The 24,386-nt window shown below is 41.3% G+C and overlaps 1 protein-coding gene across 3 annotated transcripts in view; it reads left to right on the top strand.

Annotated features, from left to right (window-relative positions):
• Positions 1–237: 237 nt before the first annotated feature.
• Positions 238–24,386, top strand: part of gnao1a (guanine nucleotide binding protein (G protein), alpha activating activity polypeptide O, a) — a 67,732-nt gene continuing 43,583 nt past the window's right edge. Inside the window, exons 1-3 of one of the 3 annotated variants that reach the window (XM_030366891.1) lie at positions 238–991; positions 1,436–1,478; positions 21,441–21,582. In XM_030366891.1, the coding sequence (XP_030222751.1) occupies positions 874–991; positions 1,436–1,478; positions 21,441–21,582 (303 nt within the window). In that variant the 5' untranslated portion in view covers positions 238–873. The remainder of the gene's footprint in view (positions 992–1,435; positions 1,479–21,440; positions 21,583–24,386) is intronic. The other 2 variants (XM_030366892.1, XM_030366890.1) reach the window with 2 other exon arrangements.

Below are 24,386 nucleotides of genomic sequence, written 5' to 3'. Positions count from 1 at the left end.
GTGTGCCGCTGTCACTTATCTTCCTCTCTTATCTAAAAAAACTCTCTCTCTCTCTCTCTCTCTCTCTCTCTCTCTCTCTCTCTCTCTCTCTCTCTCTCTCTCTCTCTCTCTCTCTCTCTCTCTCTCTCTCTCTCTCTCTCTCTCTCTCTCTCTCTCTCTCTCTCTCTCTCTCTCTCTCTCTCTCTCTCTCTCTCTCTCTCTCTCTCTCTCTCTCTCTCTCTCTCTCTCTCTCTCTCATTCCTTCATCCGTGATTCCTCTGTCTTGGATAGGGTATACGTTTCCCTGGTTTACAGTGCTCCGCTGTAGGTTGATATTTTATCTTCTTCTGACGTCACAAACCAGCAAGCGAGCCCAATCGAATGTGCTGGGATTCGTGGCATCTATGCTGAGCTAGATCCTGCCGCCCAGGATAAACGTCCATTGTGAGCAGGAGTTGTGCTTTAACAAAACTATGCGAGTGCTGCCTGCTTCTGTCGCCGCCGCCCAGTAACACAAGAAGACAAGAGGAAAGAGTGGACCCTCGGGGACCGTGATTTTGACGTGGACTGGCGGAACCACGACAGAGATTGAACACATTAGAAAGTATCCGAGACATCTCGTTGCGTATTTTACTTTAAGTCTTGCTGTAAACCACGTCGACTGGATTTTAAATGTTTTAGCGGTGCTATCTACCCGATTTGAGCAAGCGCCAGGGGCCGATCTGTCCAACCGACGAGAGACAGAGAGAGGATAGAAGGATCACAGGCAGCGCCGACCCGAGGAAAAGGAGGAAGAAAAGGGGATCGCCCCGGCTGTGTTTTACACACTTATCTTCGTATTATTTGGTGGGGGAATCCAGTACCTCTAACGCTACCAAGCTGTGTTCGCTAGCCATGGGATGTACTTTGAGCGCAGAGGAGAGGGCGGCTCTCGACCGAAGCAAAGCCATCGAGAAAAACCTCAAGGAAGATGGTGTTACCATGGCTAAAGACGTTAAACTACTGCTACTCGGTAAGACAAGCAGAGACGAGATTTAACTACGTAAAAACACAATCATCGTTTGGAAAAGTCACTTTTCCTTTCATGAAATGGTCTGTTTGAGGGCGATTTGTGTATGCGATGATTTACCGTTATTTTGAGTCCAAATAGCCAGTAGTTCCGTTTTACTGTGGACACGTAGGCCACGCTTTTATTTGTGTCAATGTTAATTAAGTTATGACTGTATTGTAGCCTTTTTGTGAACCAGACAACCCCACAACACGACGCACTTGTCCCTTCCCCCGATGTCTTTAGTTAGGCCTAATGGTATAGCAGGTGGTGGGGGTCGGCAACGGTGGGTATGTGGCCGAGTGTCTCCATCTTCAACCATCTCTGGACTATTTAGGGTCTTGCTTCTTCCAACCACTCCACCACTTAACAATCGACATCATGTGATGTCTTTCTCCTCTTTACCAGGGGCTGGGGAGTCGGGCAAAAGCACCATTGTCAAACAGATGAAGTAAGTGTACATTTATGAACCTAAATTAGTTTGTGTGGATGTGTGCTTCACTATCTATACTTGTGAAACATTATACACACCCAGTGCATTTTAAACAATGTGTTACTTCCTCCGTCTAACGAACTTGTTCCTGTTTCTGTCGAAGATTGCCTATGATCTGCATTTCTAAAATAATATTATGGTAGATTTAGTTTTTGAGCATATTTACGTCATGATACCTAAGCTTTACGTCGCATAAACAACAAGCACAACTATTTTGAATTGAGTGAATCGGGAGGATGTGGGATGGGTCGTCTCTATATTCTCTTCTGCAACCTTACCGCTCCCTGCACCTCTGTTTCCTATCACAAGCCCATGTGTTTATGTTTGAGAGAGAGGGGGAGAATGTGACACGAAGCACCACAGTGAGCTCACTTCATTCCAATTGGCGTCTTTCTCGCGTTAATTGTATGCTCCCACTTTATACTGGTTATTATGAAGCCCTGCCTCGCCTGTTTGATAGCAACACACCTGAATTACAAATACAACAAAGCACTGGCTTTTTATGGTAGCAGCATTGCCTCTTTCAGAGAGATAGAGAGAGATTAAAACAACACATTGTTTTAATGTTGTTTCCCAACATTAAAAGTAGGGTTTAGTGAAGGCTTATCTATTATCTTTTTCTTAATACTAGCCCTTTGCAAGCTTCACTGTGTGTGAGGGTGTTGCACGAGAGACATTGCGGCAGGAGAGAGAAGGGACCATTGAGAGAATGATCAGCCAACTTGTGAAATCACTCTGCATTCATGCTGAGGCACGGCATCTGTCACAGAGAGAGAGAGAGAGAGAGAGAGAGAGAGAGAGAGAGAGAGAGAGAGAGAGAGAGAGAGAGAGAGAGAGAGAGAGAGAGAGAGAGAGAGAGAGACCCCCCCCCCCCCACACACACACACACACACACACACACACACACACACACACACACACACACACACACACACACACACACACACACACACACACACACACACACACACACACACACGCACACACAAACACTGACAAACTGACAAACAGTCTCTCTGTCACAGACAGTGACAGAGTTTTTGTGTGAAAGGCCAGCAAAGAAGACAAATAGTAGGCTGGATAGTTGGATGTAAGAAGTATTAAGGGAAAGAAAGAAAGGTGTAAAGAAAGTTCGTAAGCAAGATTGTGTTCATTTTTGAATATAGTTTTTTTCGCAGGTGTAGTGGAGGGCTATAATGTGTGCGTATGTGACAATGTGATATGCAACTCACGAATCTGCCATGTGTGAACAGCATATTCCTCACTTACTCTCTCTGGTCCCAGTGTGCATGTGAGTGTAAGCATGTTACCATCTGTTTGAGAGGGATATTTGTGTGTGTGGGCTTTTAGGCATGTGTGAAAGTTCTCCGGCCGCCCAGCTGGCAAAGCCGGCCTCCAGAGTGTACTCTTTACCATGTGTGTTTGTGTGTTTCATTAAATATATATAACTCCCTCAACCTTCTACCTTCTACCCCTTATTGCAGAAATATCATAAATGTATTGTATACTCATTCTTTCTTGTCCCCTCTTGCTGGTTCCGTTCAAGTGAGGATGGGAGTGTATGCACCTTGTGATTGCCATCTTAATTCCCTCCTCTTTTCACACAATAAAAAGCAAGTTTTCCGGTAAGATAACCGACACAAATAAATAAGTTTGTATTTGGTTTTAGTGGTGTCTATGTGAGGCTACATAGGCTCTCCTGAAACCCAATGGGTTTATTTGGAGAGATCTCTACTCTACCTGTACTGCTGGGATTATAACCATTTCCTGTATTGCTTGCTCTGAGGGTGCAGCAAGACAGGAGAACAGGGCTTCCATTTCCTGTGTCTGTGTGTTTAAGAAAACATCGCATCCACACTGGGAGGCCATTCGGGAGGTCGTTCACACATGTGTTGAGTCAGAAACAGAGAAACCAAGAGGTAGATAGATATAAATAGACTGTAGATATCTCAAACTCATGATTATCTTACATGAGGGAAAGAGAAGAAAAAGGAAATGTTTGTGATGTTGCGCTAGCCACCCTGTTGCATGCTAATGGAATCTACGGTGTCCGACTGCAAGGAAGCGCAAATACACAGCTAGTGAACCCCTCGTGGCTACACTCTTTCCCACAGGGCTGTGCTACATCACGTGCACAAAGCTTGAGGTCCTGGGGTTGTGCACCTCTGCTTTCTGCTGTGTATTCATCTGCATGCGCGTGTGTGTGTTTGCACTCTAGAACAGGGTCTTATTAGGTTTAATCCCATTAGAAATGGGAAAAGGTTAGGGGTTGGGCGTTGTGAATACAAAGAGCGACAGATAAACAGAGAAAGTTAGTTTGATTTAAACAGGGAGAGATGTAGGAAGGATGGAGGTGAGGTGTTGATGATAGGGATAAGTCCGGGTTTAAAGAGCAAAGTAACAGTTTGATGGGTTGGGGGTGGGAGGAGCTTAGAATTAGGTTGCACTAAATTATATTCCGGCTTGGTGTTTGTGTTTGGTTAACACAAACAACCAGTAGGAAATAACAGAAATGTATTATGTATACAGTGTTTACATATGTCAGCGTGTGTGTGTCTTTATGCATCAAAGTGCATTGGTTTAGTGTGTGTTACCATACATGCTGTTTGTGTGTGCCTGCAAACCTTTTTGTAATATAAGGTTAATATTTACAACCAATAGCTGGGTTGTTGTCGTCAAGCACACACAGACAAGGCCTACTTTTGCACAAAAACACATTTCCCCTTATACTGTCCTCCATCACTTCCTCTATCCTTTCCTTTGATTTCCTCACGCCATTGCGCTCATCTGGCTTTTTTCTCATTTCCTTTTTCAACATGATACACATCATAACCCCTGTCCCTTTCCTGTAATGTTTACATTTCTATCTCCCTGGGCCAAGAAAGCAAGTTTGTTTTTAGTTGCTTGTGTAGTTTATTATTTCGTTTTTTGTGAATTTGGTTTGGTAACACACAAACTATGTATTAATGGTAAATGTTTTGCGTTCTTCAATGTTTATGCTACAACTTTGTTACTTCTGCCAGCGTTTCTGTGTTTGTGTATGGTTGTTTGTTGGTGCGGCCCATCCACTCTGCGCTACATATGGGGAACAAAGATCTTTTGTTTGAGGACAGTGTGGCTGTGTCCATCGTGAGTGGACGTGTGGTTTTGCTGGAGTCAAAGCAGTTCAACAAACCATAGCAACTATCAAAGAAGTTTTGTTACTGTGGCAACACATTGGCCACACTAGTCAGCTGGAGTCAGCTGATTGCAACTTGAGTTAAAAAAAGCTTTTTTATGTGGCTTTAAACCCCCTGTACTCACTGTATTTTCTATTCTGACCTGATCTGTTCCTATTTTTCCTGCTGTGTTCATTGTTGAACCCTCCTTGTAATTACTTACAATTGATACGTAGGTAGATGGTAGAATAATTACATTTTGGCCTCAAACCTTGAGTGACCCTATTACATGTCTGCCTCTATATTTCTATCCTCCCTCATCGTTTTGCTGATTTAATAGTGTGGTTGCAAAGCAAGCCAAAAATAAATAAGCATATATAGACAGGATGTACAGAGGTCTCAAAAAGGTTGTGAGCCGCTTTGACTACAGGGGGCGCAATCACTAGTGGTCAAACCTTTATTGCTGTGAGCCACACCCAGTTCTATAAAGATTAATGAAACTTGGTTTCTGCTCCTTATTTGACATGCTGAATCTTTTTCCAATTGCGTGCTCGCTCATTAGCCTCGGTAGCATTAGCATTTCAGTACCAGAACCATTTCACAACCAGAGGCAGAACATTTCAGCCTTGAGTTTCCATGCACTTCTTCCAAGGCCCCCCGGTCTGGTCCATCAATTGCCATCTTGCAACACACATCCAAGTACTTCTCCTGAAGTCTGTTGGGGAGGGGTGCTAACCTTTTAAAAAAGCAATTCATGCATTAAGAATCATTGAATTATTCTGATACGGACATGAATAGCAATGGGGTTCTCAGACATTATTTTCAGGCTTCATGTCTGTAGGCGATTGCGACTGCAAGGCTCAGGGTGGAATACAGCTCAGATGATTCCTCAGATACAAGCTAAATAATCACCTATATAATACCTTCAGATCAGGATTTCTCACTGTAAGAGTCCCACTCATACACAAGGTCAGACTCCCTCAATCTTGGGAACTGTTTTGCCTGGGTCCTCATCTCAGCATTCCCATACTCGATCTGGGAGAGAACAAAGTGAAGACAGATAAGCTGTTGGTGTTCAGTTCTCAATGTTCTCTGTCAGTGCAGATGGAAATGGGTCCATCTCCTGTAAAAGATTTTAACACATTTCAATAAAACAGTTGGTGAGTCCACATTAAATAATCGAAACAATCATACTTAACCATACTTAACCTTGAACCTCTCCCAGACAACTTATTTGAACTATGCAAGGATCTCATCTCATCCTCCTGAGTCTTCAGACCAGCGTCTGATTGGAGGCATGCCCGCCAGCAGTTCTTGACTATGCTGTTCCCTCTCAGCTTGGTCAGGGATGTCTTCAGCCTACTAAATGACAAAAGCGAAAGTAAATCTGTGAATAACCTAGCGTTGAATACTGATATAACCTGCAGCTTGATTTGGGGTTCAAAAAGCCTCTCCATTTCCTTGAGATTGCTGGTCCTGTTGCTGGAGGCCTGTAGAACCAGAAGATTGTTCCGACAGTCCTGGCATATTTGGTGCGGTAGGGTACTCCCCTCTGTCCTTAATGCAGTCTGACACAGCCAGATTGAGGCGATGTGCCGCACAGTTATAAGGCCAGGAAATGAGTCATGGAGTCTCTTGCCAACTCCAGTATATCTCCATTAGAGATTTCAAAATGATCACCATGACAATCTCCGTCACTGGCGACGGAGGGCAGCTTGGTAGTTGGTAGTGTCTTGTCATCCCGATGACTTTCAGTATGGTCTCATACAAAGTTGCAACACACCCAGCAGACACTTCACGCAGCACTTTGATTTTAACAACAGTGCTTCTGACTTTGTAAGGTCCCCTAAAAACTATAAAATCATCTAAGAATTTTAAATTTCAACAAGACCCACCTGCTAAATGACAGATATGTCCATGGTCTCATCAACCATTGCTCCACGAACTGGGGAATTTGACAACTCTTCCACCAGCCAAATCCAAAATCTGTCCGGTGAACTCCTCCATTGCGTCATTGATGATAGCACTGACCTAGGGGAAGAAAAGTAATTAGGTTGGCCCACTTGACAGTAACTCTGTGGAGATGTTCAATTTACAATCATGTAATTAATTGGCTGCAGAATTTCATTCAAACCATCAAAATAATCACAGCTCAATCGCTTGCAGCAGCGATTGATTGGTCCATAGTTGCTGTTGTGGGGTTAGTTTTGTGGCTTTGGCATGCTGTAGTTCTATAAAGATTTTTTTACTATTTTTTATTCTTTTTTTGTAGGCCGCTGTCTCACGAAGCCGGCAGCAAGTGGCAGCGTGGGGACACAATGCCTTTTGCATAGATTTCATGTCGTGGCCTCTTCATCAGTCTTATCCAGGTTAATGTGTTCAGCCATTGAATATCCTAATTCCTAACCACTTGCTCTGTGTTTTTGAGAAGATCTATACAGATAAATAAAAGGTTAATCAGCAAAGACGTCAATGTAATAATCACGTAACGGTCGGCCTTGCTTTTATACACTCCTAATGACTTGACAACAGAATCTTCTCGCCTTGACTCCTGTCCTACATCTTGACTCTGATCTTATCTATCACCGGAACCTTCCTCTTCTTGTGGCTGTGCACTACTATAAAGAGGGGTAGTGGAGCCCTGCAGTCAGGCTCTCTTGCTACTTCCAGACCTGAAAATGTACCACATCTCTTCAGTAACAAAGATTTTTTTAAGTTTCAACTGCTAGAAATAATCAGATGATGCCTGCACTGTTTCACCTGCCCTCATGATTTTTCTGGTGAATTGCTAACCCAATTTTACCAGCCATATCCGCAAAGCTGAAAACAATACACTTATTGTGGATGGACTTTAAAGGACTGTATTCTGACGCGCTGCTGTGAACAGGCATGGCAGGCAACTGCTTGGGGCCCCCAGTCCCCAAGCTAATTTTAACTCCTAATGTGGCCATTCCTAGAGTAGACCTTTTGTATGAGACACCGGTAGTTTCCATTATTGAAGGCAACAAATTAATGGATTGATTTGGAAGGGAAAAAAACACTAGATAATAGCTGTTTCTGTAACTGATGAAAGTTGGGTCAGAGCTAAGCATGAATAATGAAATCTATGTCCAAGGAGAATATTTAAAGGTGAGCTTAAGGATTTCTTATTCTACAATGAGAAAGCATTAGGAATTTACTTTATTAACATGATAGTATAGCCAAATGGCCATGAAAAATTCGGGAGAAGACACAGCGAATATGGCTTCTGTATTCAGTTAGCACAGACTCAGCCTTCTGTTTTAAGTCCTTTTGGAAAACTGGACATGGCATTAACCAAAGCGGCCTTTAGTAATTGGAAGAACCTTGCTAGTCATTAAAGGAACATGAGTATTCAAAGACACAAATTACCAATATGAAGAGTTGGCAAGAACTCCAGAAGTGCTGCATTTGAGAGGTGTATACACTGAATACACTGACATTGGCATAATTTGACACCTAGCTGAAAGGAACCACGCTTTGAGAGGGCATATAAATGTCCTATATGAATCACATAATGACACATTTCTATCGTAGGTCGTATTATGGCACAATTTGATTCAGTCATGAGTGAACATCTGAGAAGGATACATAAGGCCTAAAAAACAACCTGTTGGTTGTCAGTTGAGGTCATGGGTAGGTAGGGAATTTATTTTATTTTTTTATTTTATTTTTTCCAGCGGCAGCGAATGATAGGTAGGTTGTTTTCATTTAAAAACGAGAAAATTTGCTCATCCTTGTACAGAATGAAGAGGTGCTGTACCAAAACGTAATTATAGTTTGCATCAAAAAAAGTTAACGATGATAGATAACGTGATAGGTATCATTAATGACGCTGCATGATTCGGTTATTATCACACGTACTTAGGAAGAATGCAGAGTCTATGGATCTTTCTTATGGGACCTTTACCTGCAGGTTTAACTGTAAAGAAGCAAACATGGCCAGCACATCCCCTTGAATACTTAATGGCAATTTACATCTGCTGCTCTGAGCTAAAGCCTAACTTAGAGGATTCTGTCAACCTTTTCTTCTACTTTGAGGACTTTGATTGGCAGTAGCAAAATCATGACCCTTAAACCCTGGCCCTCGGACCCCTCTACCCCGTCGTGAAAAAGCAAACCACTGGCTTATCGAACTTTGTCTTCTCTATAGTAGCTTACAGTGTCTTCTCTGTAGTACTGGATGAGTTTACTATGACAATTCTAACTCTGAATAAAAAATGTATACGCTGGTCCGGCCTTAGCAATACAACGACCAAACAGCAAGGAGAGAGTGAGAGTTATCACCAAAACAATATAACAGCTATCTCTGCAAGCAAAATGACAAATGATCACATCATCACACCAACTTTAAAGCTTTTGCTCCTTGCTGATCTCCTCATCCACGGGTATCGTGATAGTTGAAATGCCTTTCAAATAGTTGAAATGCCTTTCAAAAGCTTTGGTTTTCTGAACCAATTTTAGCTCTGGTGTGGATCTTTCTGTTATTATCTCCAACTTTTTATTAAGAGTTAAGATAGAAAAAATGGCCTGGAAAATGTCCTCCTCACTAGCGATGATGTTTATCGCGGCAGCTGCCACCAAGGAGTCAACCAAATCAAGCCCATAATCTAGCTAGTTTATTGGATTTGTGTCCCTCAGAGCAGACGGAACTTCTCATAAAGTTAGCGATAACAAAGCCCACCCATTTAGAGGGAAGATATGAATGGTCATTTGAAATTAATCTCATTGGCTTACATTACTCGACCTGTGTGAAATTAAAGGGGGACCACCAATCATAAAGCTGCATGTCATTTTCCTTCCCAACGACTGCAGAGTCAGCAGCACTCTTATAAAAGGGGCTTTTTTCACTTAACCCTTAACAATCCAACACAAATTGAATAGGCCTTTTGAAGGGTATATTTCCTCAGTAACATCTTTGTTTGGATGTTGATTGTGAAATTATTAATTAATAAAACAAAATTAGAATATCTTAGGCTAGATGGCCCTGATGGTTCCCCTCCGGTGGATGGAGACTGTCAACATCTATCGTAGATTGCGCACATTAATTATTTAAGACACAAATCACTGAGGGCAGTCTGCACAGAGACATGATAGACGGGATACGCCAGCTCACTGTGTAAGTCTTCATCGGTGGAAGTCTTCATCACGGATACGCCAGCTCAATTGTGGAAGGCACATTTGTTCAACCCTAAGTAGTGGGCATTAGGGGAGACATAGTATTTCAACAACCATATCCTTGTAACGTATTCTCACTTTACTTTGCAGGTATGCTCTTAGAGGCCTTTAGAAATGCGAAGAACTAGTGATGCCCTGATTGATCGGCCAGCCACCAATCATTATCGGCCAATACACAACCAAAACACTTCATAGGTCAACTTGAAATTTGCAGATTGCAGGAGCCGATCACGTGACTTGAAAACTACTGTGCACAAACCCTATCATTAGATTCAGTCACTGAGACAATTAATGTCATCCTGCTTTTACATTATTCATCATTCAATTACCCTGACTTTCAATAATGACAGGCTTCGCTTATGGTTTATTATCGTAAATCCCTATAAACAATAAATGTCCATTATCCCCATAGGCTATTGCCGACTTAGTTATCATTTTAAGATTATAACACATGAGACCTTCAGCCTTTCCAATTGATAGCCTATGTGCAACGTATTTGTATATCTGGATAATAGGCCTATGCCAATAGAATGTACATGGATTATTTGTCCATGCATTAAGCCCATGTGCATATCACCTCAAACTGCCGGCCAGCTTATACCAATGTGTTACTTGGCAGTTGGCACTGTTGCTTTTTTTGTTCTGGGATGTTGAGTGTGTGCTGCAGGGTGCTGCAGCAGCACCATGACTCCCTGACAGAGCAGGGAGGTGAGGCCTGATGGAAGAGGGTATGTACTATGTATGTGTTCAGGTTGTCCCAGGTTGACCTTAAGGCGAGAAACAAAATGCTCAGAGATCACAGCGAGTGTGTGTGTGTGAGTGTGTGTATGTGTGTGTGTGTGTGTGTGTGTGTGTGTGTGTGTGTGTGTGTGTGTGTGTGTGTGTGTGTGTCGTGCTGGGTAGGGTTGGGGTTTGTGTTGCTGGCACCTTGGGGTTATTTATAGTTATTCTCTCTGGTTTTCCTTCTCTATGTCCCTATCCGCCTCCTGTCCTCTTCTCCCCTCACGTCCATTATCTCCCAACACATTCCTGGCTCTCTCGCGGTCCTCTCGCTGTCCTTCTGAGACACAGTGTTGCACACACTCACACACGCATCAGTACTCCCTGAATACATACACACACACATACATAGGGTGTAAGTAACCAATTCCAGTAGTTTTTGATAAGACTTGGTCTGTGGGCGCAGGCCATGTCAAAGCTTCAATACCTGAGGTTGGGTCGGGCACCATGACATCCTATGAGATGATGTCGATATTAACTTGGCTATGAAACGCCACTAGATATAATTAGAAACAATACAATAATGTTGCTGGAGCATAATGGGAACCACATGGTTTCCGTACTGTGCAAAAGCAATTTTAATTGTCATCGCACCAAGGTCAATTTTTTAATGCCCTAGCTTGTGAATAATCAGTTTATCTTACCACGTTCTTTTTTCATAGTCACCATGGTCACTGTGCTAGTGTAGGACATGTTAGAGGTAATCGCTTATTACGTTACTCAACACACAGTCCAATTATTGCATCCATAGCGGTAAACTACATTCATAGACCTATAATTATCGCTATCTGTATTATGAATCAATAATTTATCTCGATAGCAGTCAGCTCTACAAGCCAATGTTTATTTGCACTGTGGTATGTAAATATAGGGTTTGCACTAGACTATTCATTTTAAAAGGTTCAGGGTCGAATCCATCAGTATTCTTAAAGGGGACATATTATGAAAACAACACTTTTCCTGGGATCTGGGGTGTTGTTTTGGGTCTCTGGTGCTCCCACACGCATAAAAACTTTGAAAAATCAGTACATGATTTTTGGAGTGAGATATGTATTTCAGAAAGTACCCCGCCTACAGTTACCAAACGAGCAAGTCAGTTTCGGCGCCCCCTCCTACGTAGGAAGGGGGCACAGTTGAATATTACCTCCCACTTCCCCACTGCCCTCCAATCAGAGCATTGCTAAGATTTTGTGGACCAGCGGACGAGCAGAGCTGCCGGACTGCCGCCGAGCTACCCCCGCCGGAATTTTCAGCTCCCGGAGAACCCCGCCGGAGCTGCCGGACTGCCGCCGAAGCATCGGCGGCAGCCGGACGGCTTCGGCGGCGGCCGGACGGCTTCAACGGCGGCCGGAGTACAATCCCTTTCTCCTCCATGTCGCGGTTCATGGTCTTCAGGGAATCAAGGCCAAAGTTACTTTCCCCCGATTCTTCTCAACCCTGGCTGAGATATCCCCCACTACGAGTCTTTTCTTGTTGTGGAAGTGCCAGAGACGTCAGACGCAGTCTTTATGATTCATAATATCATCTGAGGAGCACATAGCTTTTGGCCGTGATATTAGATATAATATTATATAAATACCCATATATAATATTAGTATTATTATATTATATTATATTATATTATATTATATTATATTATATTCTATTCTATTCTATTATATTATATAGAGCTCCAGGAGTTCGCAAACGGCAACAATCCCTTCTCCTGCATGCTGTGGTTCAGTCTGACAGCTCATTGGTCGATGGACAGCAGCTCATTTGCATTAAAGCTACAGACACCAGAAACAGTACATTCTGACGGGACTGAAACAGAGGGGATTAGTGGTAGGCGAGATTTTTCCAGCAAACAGCTTCAAAAACATGTTTTCTGGAGCTCAAATACTATGTTTACTTGTTGTTAAAACACCATAATATGTCTCCTTTAAATAGTGTGATTCTTATTCTATTTTTATTAAAAAAATCAACATCTTCCAAATGACTGAAACTATTGGAATATTATTTTAAATAGTCCTACTATATATTTTTTGTAGGCCTACTTGAGCTAGTGTTTAAAGTATTGTGTTTAATGTATTTAAAGAGACGATTGCACAGCAATGCACTCTACGTTTGTTTATTTTTATGTAAAGGGTGTTCAGTTGCAACTGAAAGGAAATGGATACTCAAAGACTGATTTATGTTTGTGTCTACATTCACATTGGACAGTGTGTGGCTTACAGTATTAGACACAAATATAAAAAAACTGTGGCTAATACAAGAGGCAATATGTGAGCTAATGCTGGAGAGGTTGTGAGTGAAAGTACGAAGGTTGACATGCTCTTTGCTATATCTGTCATCATTTAAGACAGAATATGTTTGGGGGCAGAGATGCACTTCCTCCTGAACGTCGTCATTTGTTTTGTTCTCTCTTTTTTTGCCAACAGTGATCTCGTGAATTTAAAATGTGCTTCTGCGGTGACTGCATCCTTAACGGATTGACTAGATTCTGATTTTGACGAGACTATCGAAAATATTTCTCAACAGCAGTTACATTACAATGAAACCATCTATAGTGTATCAGCAGCCCAACATGATGGTGATAGCCTGTAGTAACTGATATTCTGGGTGGACTTATATCTTTGAAGAAGACGAGATCTTGCATGACACCCATTGGCTGTCATGCAAGATTGCCACCGTTCTGCTGATGTCAGAGAATACTATGGAAAAACTGCCCATATGCCTTTCTGTCTCCCTGACGCAGTGTGAAATTAAAACTATGTTTCAGGTCAACACTCTGTGTGGGACAGGGGCCACATTTACACTCAACACACACACAGACACACACAGACAAACACACATACAGAAGAACCCACACACATACACACAGCACTCTCATTGCTGACAGAAGGGCTTGTAGAGTGGGTAATGAGAAAAGGTTCTCATGCATGAAAGCCTACGTTAGTGATTCAGTCAGCAACACAAACACCAGAGCCCGACCGTAACTGGATTTTAGGGGCCAATGCCAATGCCGATATTAGTGAGTAAGATATTACCGATATTCAAAATATAGATGTATCGGCTGTTTTTAAAAAAATATATTTTGGTATCCGGGGGGTAAAGCAGCTCTTTGGGATTTGCATCTAGCCCTACTCAAATGCTTTGGGCCAAATCGACATAACATTTAGACCATGAGCTTCAGGAACCAATTCACTGTATGATTAGGAGCTAAAAACCGTGACACAGAAAATAATGTATAACATCTAGTGGATTATGTGGATGTGCTTTTAGAATTTAGACGTTCAACCACCAAAGTAGAGGGATTCTAAAGAGGTAATTACATCTATAAATCAACCCCATTTCTAAGGCTTTCATATCGGCACATATCGGCAAACATATTCAACGATACCGACAAATCTGTGACAGGACAATATCGGCCTGCCGATATATCGGGCGGGCTCTGTCACAAACATGCACACACAATTTTTTTTTTTTAAGTATTCATCTTTCTTTCTTTCTTTCTTTCTTTCTTTCTTTCTTTCTTTCTTTCTTTCTTTCTTTCTTTCTTTCTTTCTTTCTTTCTTTAGGATCTATTGAGCCTTAATATGGGTGTCTGTTAATTTAATTAGATTAATAGCTCCATCAAAAACCTTCACATCACATTTGAGCACACTTAAAGGAGAAATCCGGTGTAAAATGGATCTGGGATATGTTCAGTATGATAACAAGTTGGAATGTTCGTTTGGGAGCAAAAAAGCACATATAGATTAGACGCATTCTTAAGTTGGCTGTTTTTAGCCAATTCTACCAAAACGCTATAAACTTGGAACGATAGGGGCATGTCTCATGGTAAAATCTAAATCGCTATTTTAAACCACTAACAAGGATAGAAGTAGCCCAACACTTCTTTGGTAGTATAATAAGGTTCTTAACATATAAAACGAGGTATTGATAACTTTGTAAGTGTGCAGATTGTTTTTTTAAAAAGGACATCTTATACGCACAATACCATCAGTAGTTCACCGGTCGACACCATCTTGTCTTTAAGACTTGATAAGTAGATTGGCGAACACAGAGCTTGGCTGTTGTTGACAAATGTCACAAGCTCTGTGCTCGCCAATCTACTTATCAAGTCTTAAAGACAAGATGGTGTTGACAGGTGAACTACTTATTAAAGCAGCATTATGAAATGCTCTTTGTCTTTTTTGTGTATGGAGAATTCTGTCCTGTTTGACTATCTGTATCTGTTTGTTGAGTGCTTCACCTGGTGTATCCATGCTACAGGCTGCCTTCTAAGAGAGTTAAGAAGTCTTGAGAGAATTGCACACTATGTAAAAAGTGTGTGCCACTTTTATCGGCCATTAGCAAACGTTTCTTCTAGAGCTGTCAGTTAAACGCGTTATTAACGGCGTTAACGCAAACCAAATTTAACGGCGTTAAAAAAATTATCGCGCGATTAACGTAATTATTTTATTAAAAAAAAAAAAAAAAAAAAATTTTTTTTTTTGGCTCAAAACAAAGAAGCAGTAGCCTGACTGCTATGTTCAAATGACATTTGTTCAAAGCAGTCGTTTATTTGCACTACAGGCTCTTTTTTTGTATCGTCCTGTTTTGATCAGTATATGCCAATGTTGTTATCAATAGAAAATAATTTGCACAAGGCAAGCCGATGCACTTCATCATGTTGATAAGAGAATTAAAATGAGAAGAATTATGGGACAAAAAAATCAAGGGATATTTAGCATAGAAAAAGAATTTGCGATTAATCGCGATTAATAATAGTTAACTATGACATTAATGCGATTAATCACGATTAAATATTTTAATCGCTTGACAGCTCTAGTTTCTTCTGTTTCCTCCAGCTCTTTCCCAAGGTCCAAATGGTCTTAAAATAAAGGAAAGCAGTACACAATGCTTTATCCGTGTTGCTGCATGGATGGGTGTCCATGTGTTGGTATCACCAGTGTATTCGCAGTTTGAGTAGTGTGATCCTAGTATTCAAAGAGAACCCTCATATAAGCTGGTCCCAATCCCGTCCTGTCCTGTTACTACTATAGCTTAGTGCCACTATTTCGGTGGTGTGATCACATCTCTAAAGTAGCATTGAGGCCATGATACAGTGAGGAGATGTAGCTTTAAATCAGTGTTATTCGACCTGTGGGTACTGGTAGTACGAAGGATTTTTTCCTGCTATAGAAAAATGTACAATAATAATAATAATAATAATAATTATAATAAAATATTATAGATATTTGAAAATGTTGTAAACATCATTCAGTAAAATATACTAAATAAAGATATAATTAGAGCTTTTTTAAATAGTTTAGTTTAGGGATGGGCACGAGTAGTAAATTCCAAACTCGAGTGATCGAAGGAATTCCTCGAGGATCAATCGAGTACTCGTTAAATCAAATCTATTTTTAGAATGCAACGCATCTGCAGCAGGAATAGGCCTGATGATGAACGGCAATATTACCAACCAAACATGTAATGCTTATTCTCCATCAAAAAAGTCAGAGTTATCAGAGTATTCCTTATTTATTTTTGCAAACGTTCAAAACACATTTTCCTTACAAAAATAAATATGCGTCTCACAAATTAAATCACGTCGAACCAAGGCCTGTAACAGTTTAAAAAAAAACGAAACAAGTAGCCTAACCATTGCAAATAAATGCTTAAAGCTGCAAATAAAACGGCAGCAAATGGACTATGGTAATACTCAGCGTTGTGATCTTCTCTACACGCCCGGGATTACAGCTGCGTCTTGCGGCGGTGAAAATAGCCGACACACTTTCACTTTCACCGTTGCTGCGGGTCTGCTTTCCCGAACTCACCGTTGTGTTTCAGGAGCATATGTTGCCGCATAGTACTTTCTGGTAGCTCTATTTCGCTTGGCATATTTTACATTTCACCTTATGATCTCCTATTTCAATTCTTCGCTGCGGTTTGCTTTAACCGCCATCTCTTAACTTTTTGAATTCTGGCGTGCCTGCACACGGCACGGAACGCGCCATGGAAATGGATGCATTTAATTTTCTTTGTGCCCACGTCATGCGTTAGTGGCGCCGACAGAAAATTGATACATTTGCTTCAGAAAACTTTGTTTGTGTGTGTATATGCAAACTCGAGTTTGCCTGTCCACCAACCGAGTTCATTTGTAACGAGGAGTACTCGAGTAATCGATTCCTCACGCCCATCCCTTCTTGCGACACCAGGTTTTCCATTGTTCTGTTTCTATTGAAATCATGGAATCGTTTATGTTTGCTAAATGAACTCACTGGGATCATAAGTGTTGCTGACTCTTTCTTCCCTCTTGTTCGCACCGGCCATGGCCTTCTTGCAGTAATAGTTACTCAGCCACTATATCACTTATCTTTGTTTAATCGTTTGAATTTTAGTTGATTGCGAAAGGTCTTGAAACCCATAAAAAAATACAAAACTTATTAAACTGAAAATACTTCCATGAATCTGTATCTAAATCTAATAAAGTTATGATTGTCTTTGCTTTTTAATGCAAAAATGTGCTGAGACATAGTTGTGTGTGTGTGTGTGTCGAGTGCCACGACTGTTCTAGTGTTGTATAATTGCGGATGTGCGGTAAATGGTGTAGTCATCACAGACCCTGAGATGATTACCACTCCCATCCAAGGTAGCTGGGGGATTGGCTATGGCTGTGTCTATGGTGTCTGTCTCTCTGTGTCAGAGAGGTAAAGTTTAGTTTCAATTGTGAAAATTAGGCAAAACAATTATACCAGAACTTGAATTTTAGCGTCTCATCCAGAAATGTATATACATATTACATATGTCGTTATATAACTATAGTATACCGTTGTGTACGGTCCCCGGAGCAAGAAGAACAAGAATCAAAATGCAGTTTTGAGGAAACATTCGACAAAATAATATCCAAAACACTTCAACGAATATCCCTCAATCAAAAGTCCCTTCTTCTCCTCCACCTCTCGCTGCTATCCCTTGTATCTGAACTCTCCCCGGTGACGCCCTTTTTGAGAGAGAGAGGTGTTGAAGAGGATTGTAACCAGATACGGACACTGAAAGCATCCTCTTCCAGGCGTAACGTTGCAGACGATGAGAATGCCTGGGAACAAAGTTAATAGCAACCCATTACGCGCCTGATCCCCTTTATTCATTACTTGAAGCCATTATAATGTTTGAGATCTATGCTCTTATTATGTTGTTGATGGAAATATGACTGAGAGGGTCGGACTGGTTCAAAAGTCGCAGATAAAAATCCAAACAAAGAAGAGCAATGGGATTTAATTCAGAATAATCTTTGTACAGGTCTTAGTAATGCACAGTATTTGTGGGACTCTTAAAGTATCTTCCATTCATACTTTAGGTACATTAGTTACTACTTAGTAATGCCACTTAGTCATTATGTACACACAGACACACATTCTGTTACTGACAAGTGGTCACCCATCACCCCAAGAACCCCAAGACGATGCAGGTTATAATCAGAGGTTCCTCTGTTGTTATGATCACTTTTTGGTTTTCTCTTCACTTTTTTCTTTCTGTCTGTGTTTCTGTCCTGTTGGTTGCTGTGAAAAAAGCATGACATTTGGAACAGCAGGGCGGGGAGCTGTTAGCACTGTGGACTTAAATGTCAGCCTAGCCTGTCAGTGATTCAAGAACACGCACGCACACACACACACACACACACACACACACACACACACACACACACACACACACACACACTAGGGCTGAACGATTAATGAAGTTCAAATCGAAATCACGATGTATTAGAACGCAATATGCAAATCGCAAAGGCTGCGATAAAAAAGTAACAAAAAAAAGTAATACTTGTAGTATATTTGTATTTTTTGGGGGGGTTGTTACCGTTACTGACTGGAGATCAGTAAGATTTAGATTTATTTTTCTTTTATAATTCAATAGTTAAAGGCCCACTATGCAACTCTTTTAGCCAAAATTACATTAAGTATGCAGGTTGAGAGTTATGCTGATGGTTCTGCATCCATTTCTGGGTCGATTGGTGGGTGTGTCATTTACCCATGTCGCCTCTCCATTGAAAAAGCGCATATGCAACTTGATCTGTTCGGACCGAGCCAATCCGGATGTGACGCAGCGGAAGTATCCTCGAAAATTTAGTCAGATTGTAGTTTCGAAAATACTTTACGCCACAGACACACACCCAAACATGGCACCGGCTAGATATAAACAGACAGTTGCGAGGCAATTGTTGCATTCATCATGGATCAATCGACTGATAAGGGACCCAAGAGGCGACAGTCGGTGGAACAAAAGAAGAATGGACCAGAAAAGAGATCAGACACGAGTGAAAGGGGAACTATGCAACTTTTTTGGCTTGATTTACCTTAATATAACAGGCTAGGAGTCATTGCGATGGTTCCATTATACATTTTTGTTAGATTGTTCGTTGTTTCAACTCCCCCTTGCGCATCTTGGCGGAGAAAAATTAATATGTTTCTGCCGGCGACCCGCCGCCCACTCTCGCGGGAGTCTCGGGTCTCGCGAAGTAACGAATTGCTTTGCGGCACAGACCCCCAAACACGGAACCGGCTCGATATAAACACAAGTAACTAAGGGATTGTTACATTCATCATAGATCAGCCGACTAAAAAGAGACAGAGAAACCCAATGTCGGAGGAACAGAAGAAGAGAAAAGGGAGACTGACCGACAGAGACGCCAGACACGAGTAAACGTTGGGCAAGCTTTTCAAGAATAGCGTGAACTGAAAAAAAAAGAAGACTTCAAATCAGACTCCGACTTGGCCGTGTTGCTTTTGAAATTGAAAGTACCCTTGGGTTAACTTTGTCCTCGTGGTATTCTTGATGTTGATAGTCTCTGTACAAATGTGTTTGCTCAACCATTTTGTTGTGAGCCCTGTAAAAATTGTTTTCTCGACCGTTTTGTTGTGAGCCCTGTATGTTTCTAGCTTGCTTGGTTGCAACCATATAAACACCTTTGTTTCCATTGGTGTTTTGCTGTTCGTCTGTCTCGTCCCCCACATACAGACTGAATCCCCGAATCCAGGTTCTTGTTTATTTAGATTATTATGTTGGCCAACACTCTCACACTGATTGTTCTGTTCAACCTAAGATAAAACAATTATAATCTAGGATATAAATTCTCCCCGTCAACTATAAAAAGGATGGCTTTATGTTTATTGCAATACAAATACACCATTTTAAAAATGTATAACCTTGCCTACACTTTATGAACATTTACTACGGATATGGCTCCACGCATTCGCCGGCTTCTTTGAAAACAAATGCACATGGCTCGCGTAGAAGTGCATGGGGAAGGGTCGTCAACGAGTTGTTACGACAGTGTTGTAAAATATCTACGAAGCTGTAGGGGGCGCTGTGTAGAGAAATGTGCGTGCCAAAACCAAGAAAACAGCGAAGAAATTCCCGAAGTTGCATAGTGGGCCTTTAAATAAAGATGTCGTAATATCAATTTATCTCAACAAATTGGCCTGTGAAAAAAATTGCATATTAAATCGCAATCGCAATATTGGTCAAAATAATCGCAATAAGATTATTTCCCCAAATCATTCAGCCCTAACACACACACACAGACACACACACACACACACACACACACACACACACACACACACACACACACACACACACACACACACACACACACATAAAACCCATGTACACACATACATAGGGGCATTAAACTGTATCCCATTGATACTTTTATCTTACCTCCATGTTAATCCCCCTTAGTTTTTTCACATCTTACTTTATCTTTGAAATTTTGGGCTTGGACACATTAGTTTCTCCTACCCTTATCTCCAGTACTCAACCCTCTCTAACTACTCTTTATTCATGTCCATTATTCTCCACGGGCTCTGTTCTTCTTCTTTCTTCTCCTCTTCCCATTGTCTCTCTCTTTCACTCTCTTCTCTCTCCCCTCATTTTAAGCACCTCACTCTCACAGAGGTTTATATGTTTTCCAGGAATAACCTACAGGAAGGCCCATTATAACAGACATATAGTAGAGGCCAGACAGACAGACATACATATGTTTCTCTCTCTCTCTCTCTCTCTCTCTCTCTCTCTCTCTCTCTCTCTCTCTCTCTCTCTCTCTCTCTCTCTCTCTCTCTCTCTCTCTCCCTCTCTCTCCCTCTCTCTCTCTCTCTCCTTCCCTCCATCAGAGAATGGTTTACTCTTGAAAGTAGGTTCAGGCTTTGGTCAGTGAGCACGGAGATGGAGAACATACAGATGCTTGGAGGAAAGTAATTTGTGCATGTGGGTCATTTGAGACCAGCTGACAGCACTTCCATGCGAATACACAGAAAGAGACACACAAACACAGACGGGCAGACCCACACGGGCTGACGGACCCATACACACACACACACACACACACACACACACACACACACACACACACACACACACACACACACACACACACACACACACACACACACCTCACACACGCACACACACACACACACACATACACATACACACAGACACATTCACACACACACATCCAACCAGCCATGCATGCATACACACAGACACACACACACACAAATGCACACAACCTATACTAACACACACACATTCGCCCTATTTTTATGTCCTTCAGTGGTTCATCTCCATGCCTCAGCACTAATGAGTGAATGTGTGGTGAGTGTTCTTGTAAAGTTGCGTTGCGTTGCATTATAAAAACCCTTTTAAAGGCTTAATAACTTTTTACCGTCATTTGATTGTGTGTGTGTGTGTGTGTGTATATATTTCTCTGTGTTTGCATTTGTTTAACTCATTATTGTTTATCTGGCAGGATCATTCACGAGGATGGTTTCTCAGGCGATGACGTCAAGCAGTACAAGCCAGTCGTCTATAGCAACACCATCCAGTCCCTGGCCGCCATCGTCCGTGCCATGGACACGCTCGTCCTGGATTACGGGGACAAGGAGCGCAAGGTCAGCCACGCTTTTTAACGTTACACGACGCTGCACAATGCACACACACTCACCCATTCAAGGAGAAAGCTCTTCATAGCTCCACACACACAAGCAGTGCACAATGTATTTCCAAAACATATCTGATTCAATCACAAGGCTACAATAAAACGAACAATGTTATTGTGTGCAAAGCGATATTTTTTTGAACTCTTTGTTTTTTCTTATTGGACCAAGTATTAAATGTATATGAATGACTAATGCCAAAGAAAGCCTTTGGTAAGAGATGTTATTGAAAGGGAAGTTACGTAATGTCCCACTAGCATAACCACATTGCATCTCTGCTGTCAACCATGTGGAACAAAGACACTCATATGCTAACCATGCACAAATACCGTATACAGATGCTTGCTGTTCAAGAAATGACAGAATGAGGCCGGCATTTAGTTACCCTGTGAATAAGTTGCAAAAAGTTTAGGTAAAAGTTACTTGGTTCAGTTTTTCGTTTGCTACACAAAAAGGTATTGGATTTGCCTTGTTGACCGTCATTTGAGTTTCAAAGAAGTTACATTCTAAAGTGATTGCTTATTTTCACACTTTATACAACAGTTGATATACTTTTCATGCAGTTCGTTCAGTGTACCCAGTTAATGTTTGGTAAGTTGGCCACTTCACCCATACTGAACACATATTCAGCATTTTGTAGTCATGGTCTTTGCACAAGCTCATTTGCTCAGGCTTTTGCAGCCAAGCAGAAAAGCATAGGCAAAAGACAGCTCAGCCTTTCAAGAATAACGCTTTGGTTAATCTCCACATCCAAATATATTTATAAAAATATAGAAAAAAATATTAATAAAAACCTAAAACTCTGTGTACCTGACTCCCCATAGTTGAAACCCAGGTTTTTAATCTGGTGAAATTGTATTACCAAGCGCCCTTTTTGCAAAGGAGATTTTAAGATAAGATGTATATCTGTAGCAGGGTTCCTAGTGTTTTTTAACAAGCCTTACATCGTTTCCTGGCAGTTCGCTAGATAGAAAATGAGTGCATAACCCTGTAATATTTATTGAAATGAGCATCAAAGGAACGCGTCATCAATCTCGTTGATACACTAACGGCCCAGAAACTGTGCTGGAATGCAGAAATATCCTGAAGAAGGCCCCCCTTGGTTTGGTTCATTCTGGCTGGTTTTGAACATGTTATGGAACTCTGCAGCACAAAAAAACAACACTCATCTTAATTCAACCCTAATTGAGCGCAACAGGCCTTTGACTTGTGGAAGGCAGTACATTCTTCAATTAAATTCATGGCTGTTTAAAGTTGTTTTTTCCAGCATATCTGTGGAAAAGACTAAGACGAACTGGGAGTAGAAGTGGGATGCCTTGTGAATACGTATTTTGGGAAGCATGTGTATTTCATGTTGAGCTCTATGTTTATCTGACTGGTCCTTTTTGTATGGCAAATACAAACAAGTTTTACTGGTGCATCTTTATGTCAGTTTACTTTGATGATATAAGAATGTACAAGGAGCCGGCTAGTCCTTGGGAAACGCTTCAGTCCCCGTCGTCACAATGCTCAAATCCTTAGCCCCCAGCCGTTCTTTCATACGTCCTTCAATCAATAACTGAGCCAACATAAACATAACCAAAAAGGCCTCCTAAATGTCCCTGCAATGAAGGAGGTTATTTTAATGAGTACTTGCCACATATCTAACTGGTATTCAAATAACTTTTAGTCTATCTTTCTTTCAAACTATTTTTAACTTTTAGATTTTAGGCCTTGTGTAAGCAAACCACACTAGTGAAAATGGAAAATATAAAGAATGACCACCCTGTTGGTTCACATTAAGGTCCTTCAACTCTCAGTGTGATCTTGTTTGTTTTGTTTGAATGTGTCACAACTTGATATTTATCATGTTGATCGTGATGGCTACATTATGGCAACAAAATTTACGTATAGAATGAATAGCTAGCCTGACCTCTGTTTGATCCTACTTAGGCTCGAATACATTGGAGTTGTGCACACTGCTGCGTTATATAAACCAAGAAGAAACCGCACACAAGCACACGCATGCACACACGCACAAATTCACGTAAACACACACACAAACACAGCACAGACACTGAATCATTCTTTTAAAGCAGGGATTATATTTAATCCCAATTAGAGAATTTATATTTTGAGTAGAAGGGCTGTGTAACAGTATCAATAAGGAATTTGTGTGTGTAGCAGTTTTAGTTTCATTTATTGAAAGGCAACCAATGCAACATTTTTAATTTTCTTATGAGGTCAATTAAACCAATTAGGCTGAACAGAAAAAATATCATAATAAGCATAAAACGGCAACAAAGAAAGGCTTTAGCCAAATAGCCTATTTCATAAAGCATTCCTCAACATTTGTTTAACAACCTGCCATGGCTTCCATTCTTTTAAAAAGGGAAAGTTGCTCTCTATCTACACTTGTTCACGGTGCAGACAATTAGGCTTGTGCTGCTTCTGCACGCACAGAAAGCAGTCCTTTTCCTTTCAGAAAGTAGCGGCTGTGTACTTTGTGGGATAATTGGTTCTGACAAGTAGAGGTTCATCTGCGAAGCGGTTTGGTTGCTGGGGTCGCCGCCACCATGTTCCACATCTTCATCCAGAAATTCAACATACATAGCCTGCAAAGAGCTAGCTCTTGGTGCTTTCTCTGGAGGTTTAGAGCTGCTCACCACCGAACTGTTACCAAACATACTGCCGTTCTGGGCCGGGGCCTGGACAGGTGGCCAGTATACCCAGAAGCAGAAAACATAGCTGTGGCTCGAGTGAGTGTGGGAAACTTTTTA

This window comes from Gadus morhua, chromosome 9, assembly GCF_902167405.1.
Source record: "Gadus morhua chromosome 9, gadMor3.0, whole genome shotgun sequence".
NCBI lineage: Eukaryota > Metazoa > Chordata > Actinopteri > Gadiformes > Gadidae > Gadus > Gadus morhua.
Note: the sequence above shows the minus strand (reverse complement) of the source record. Positions and strands in the feature narration are given on the sequence as shown.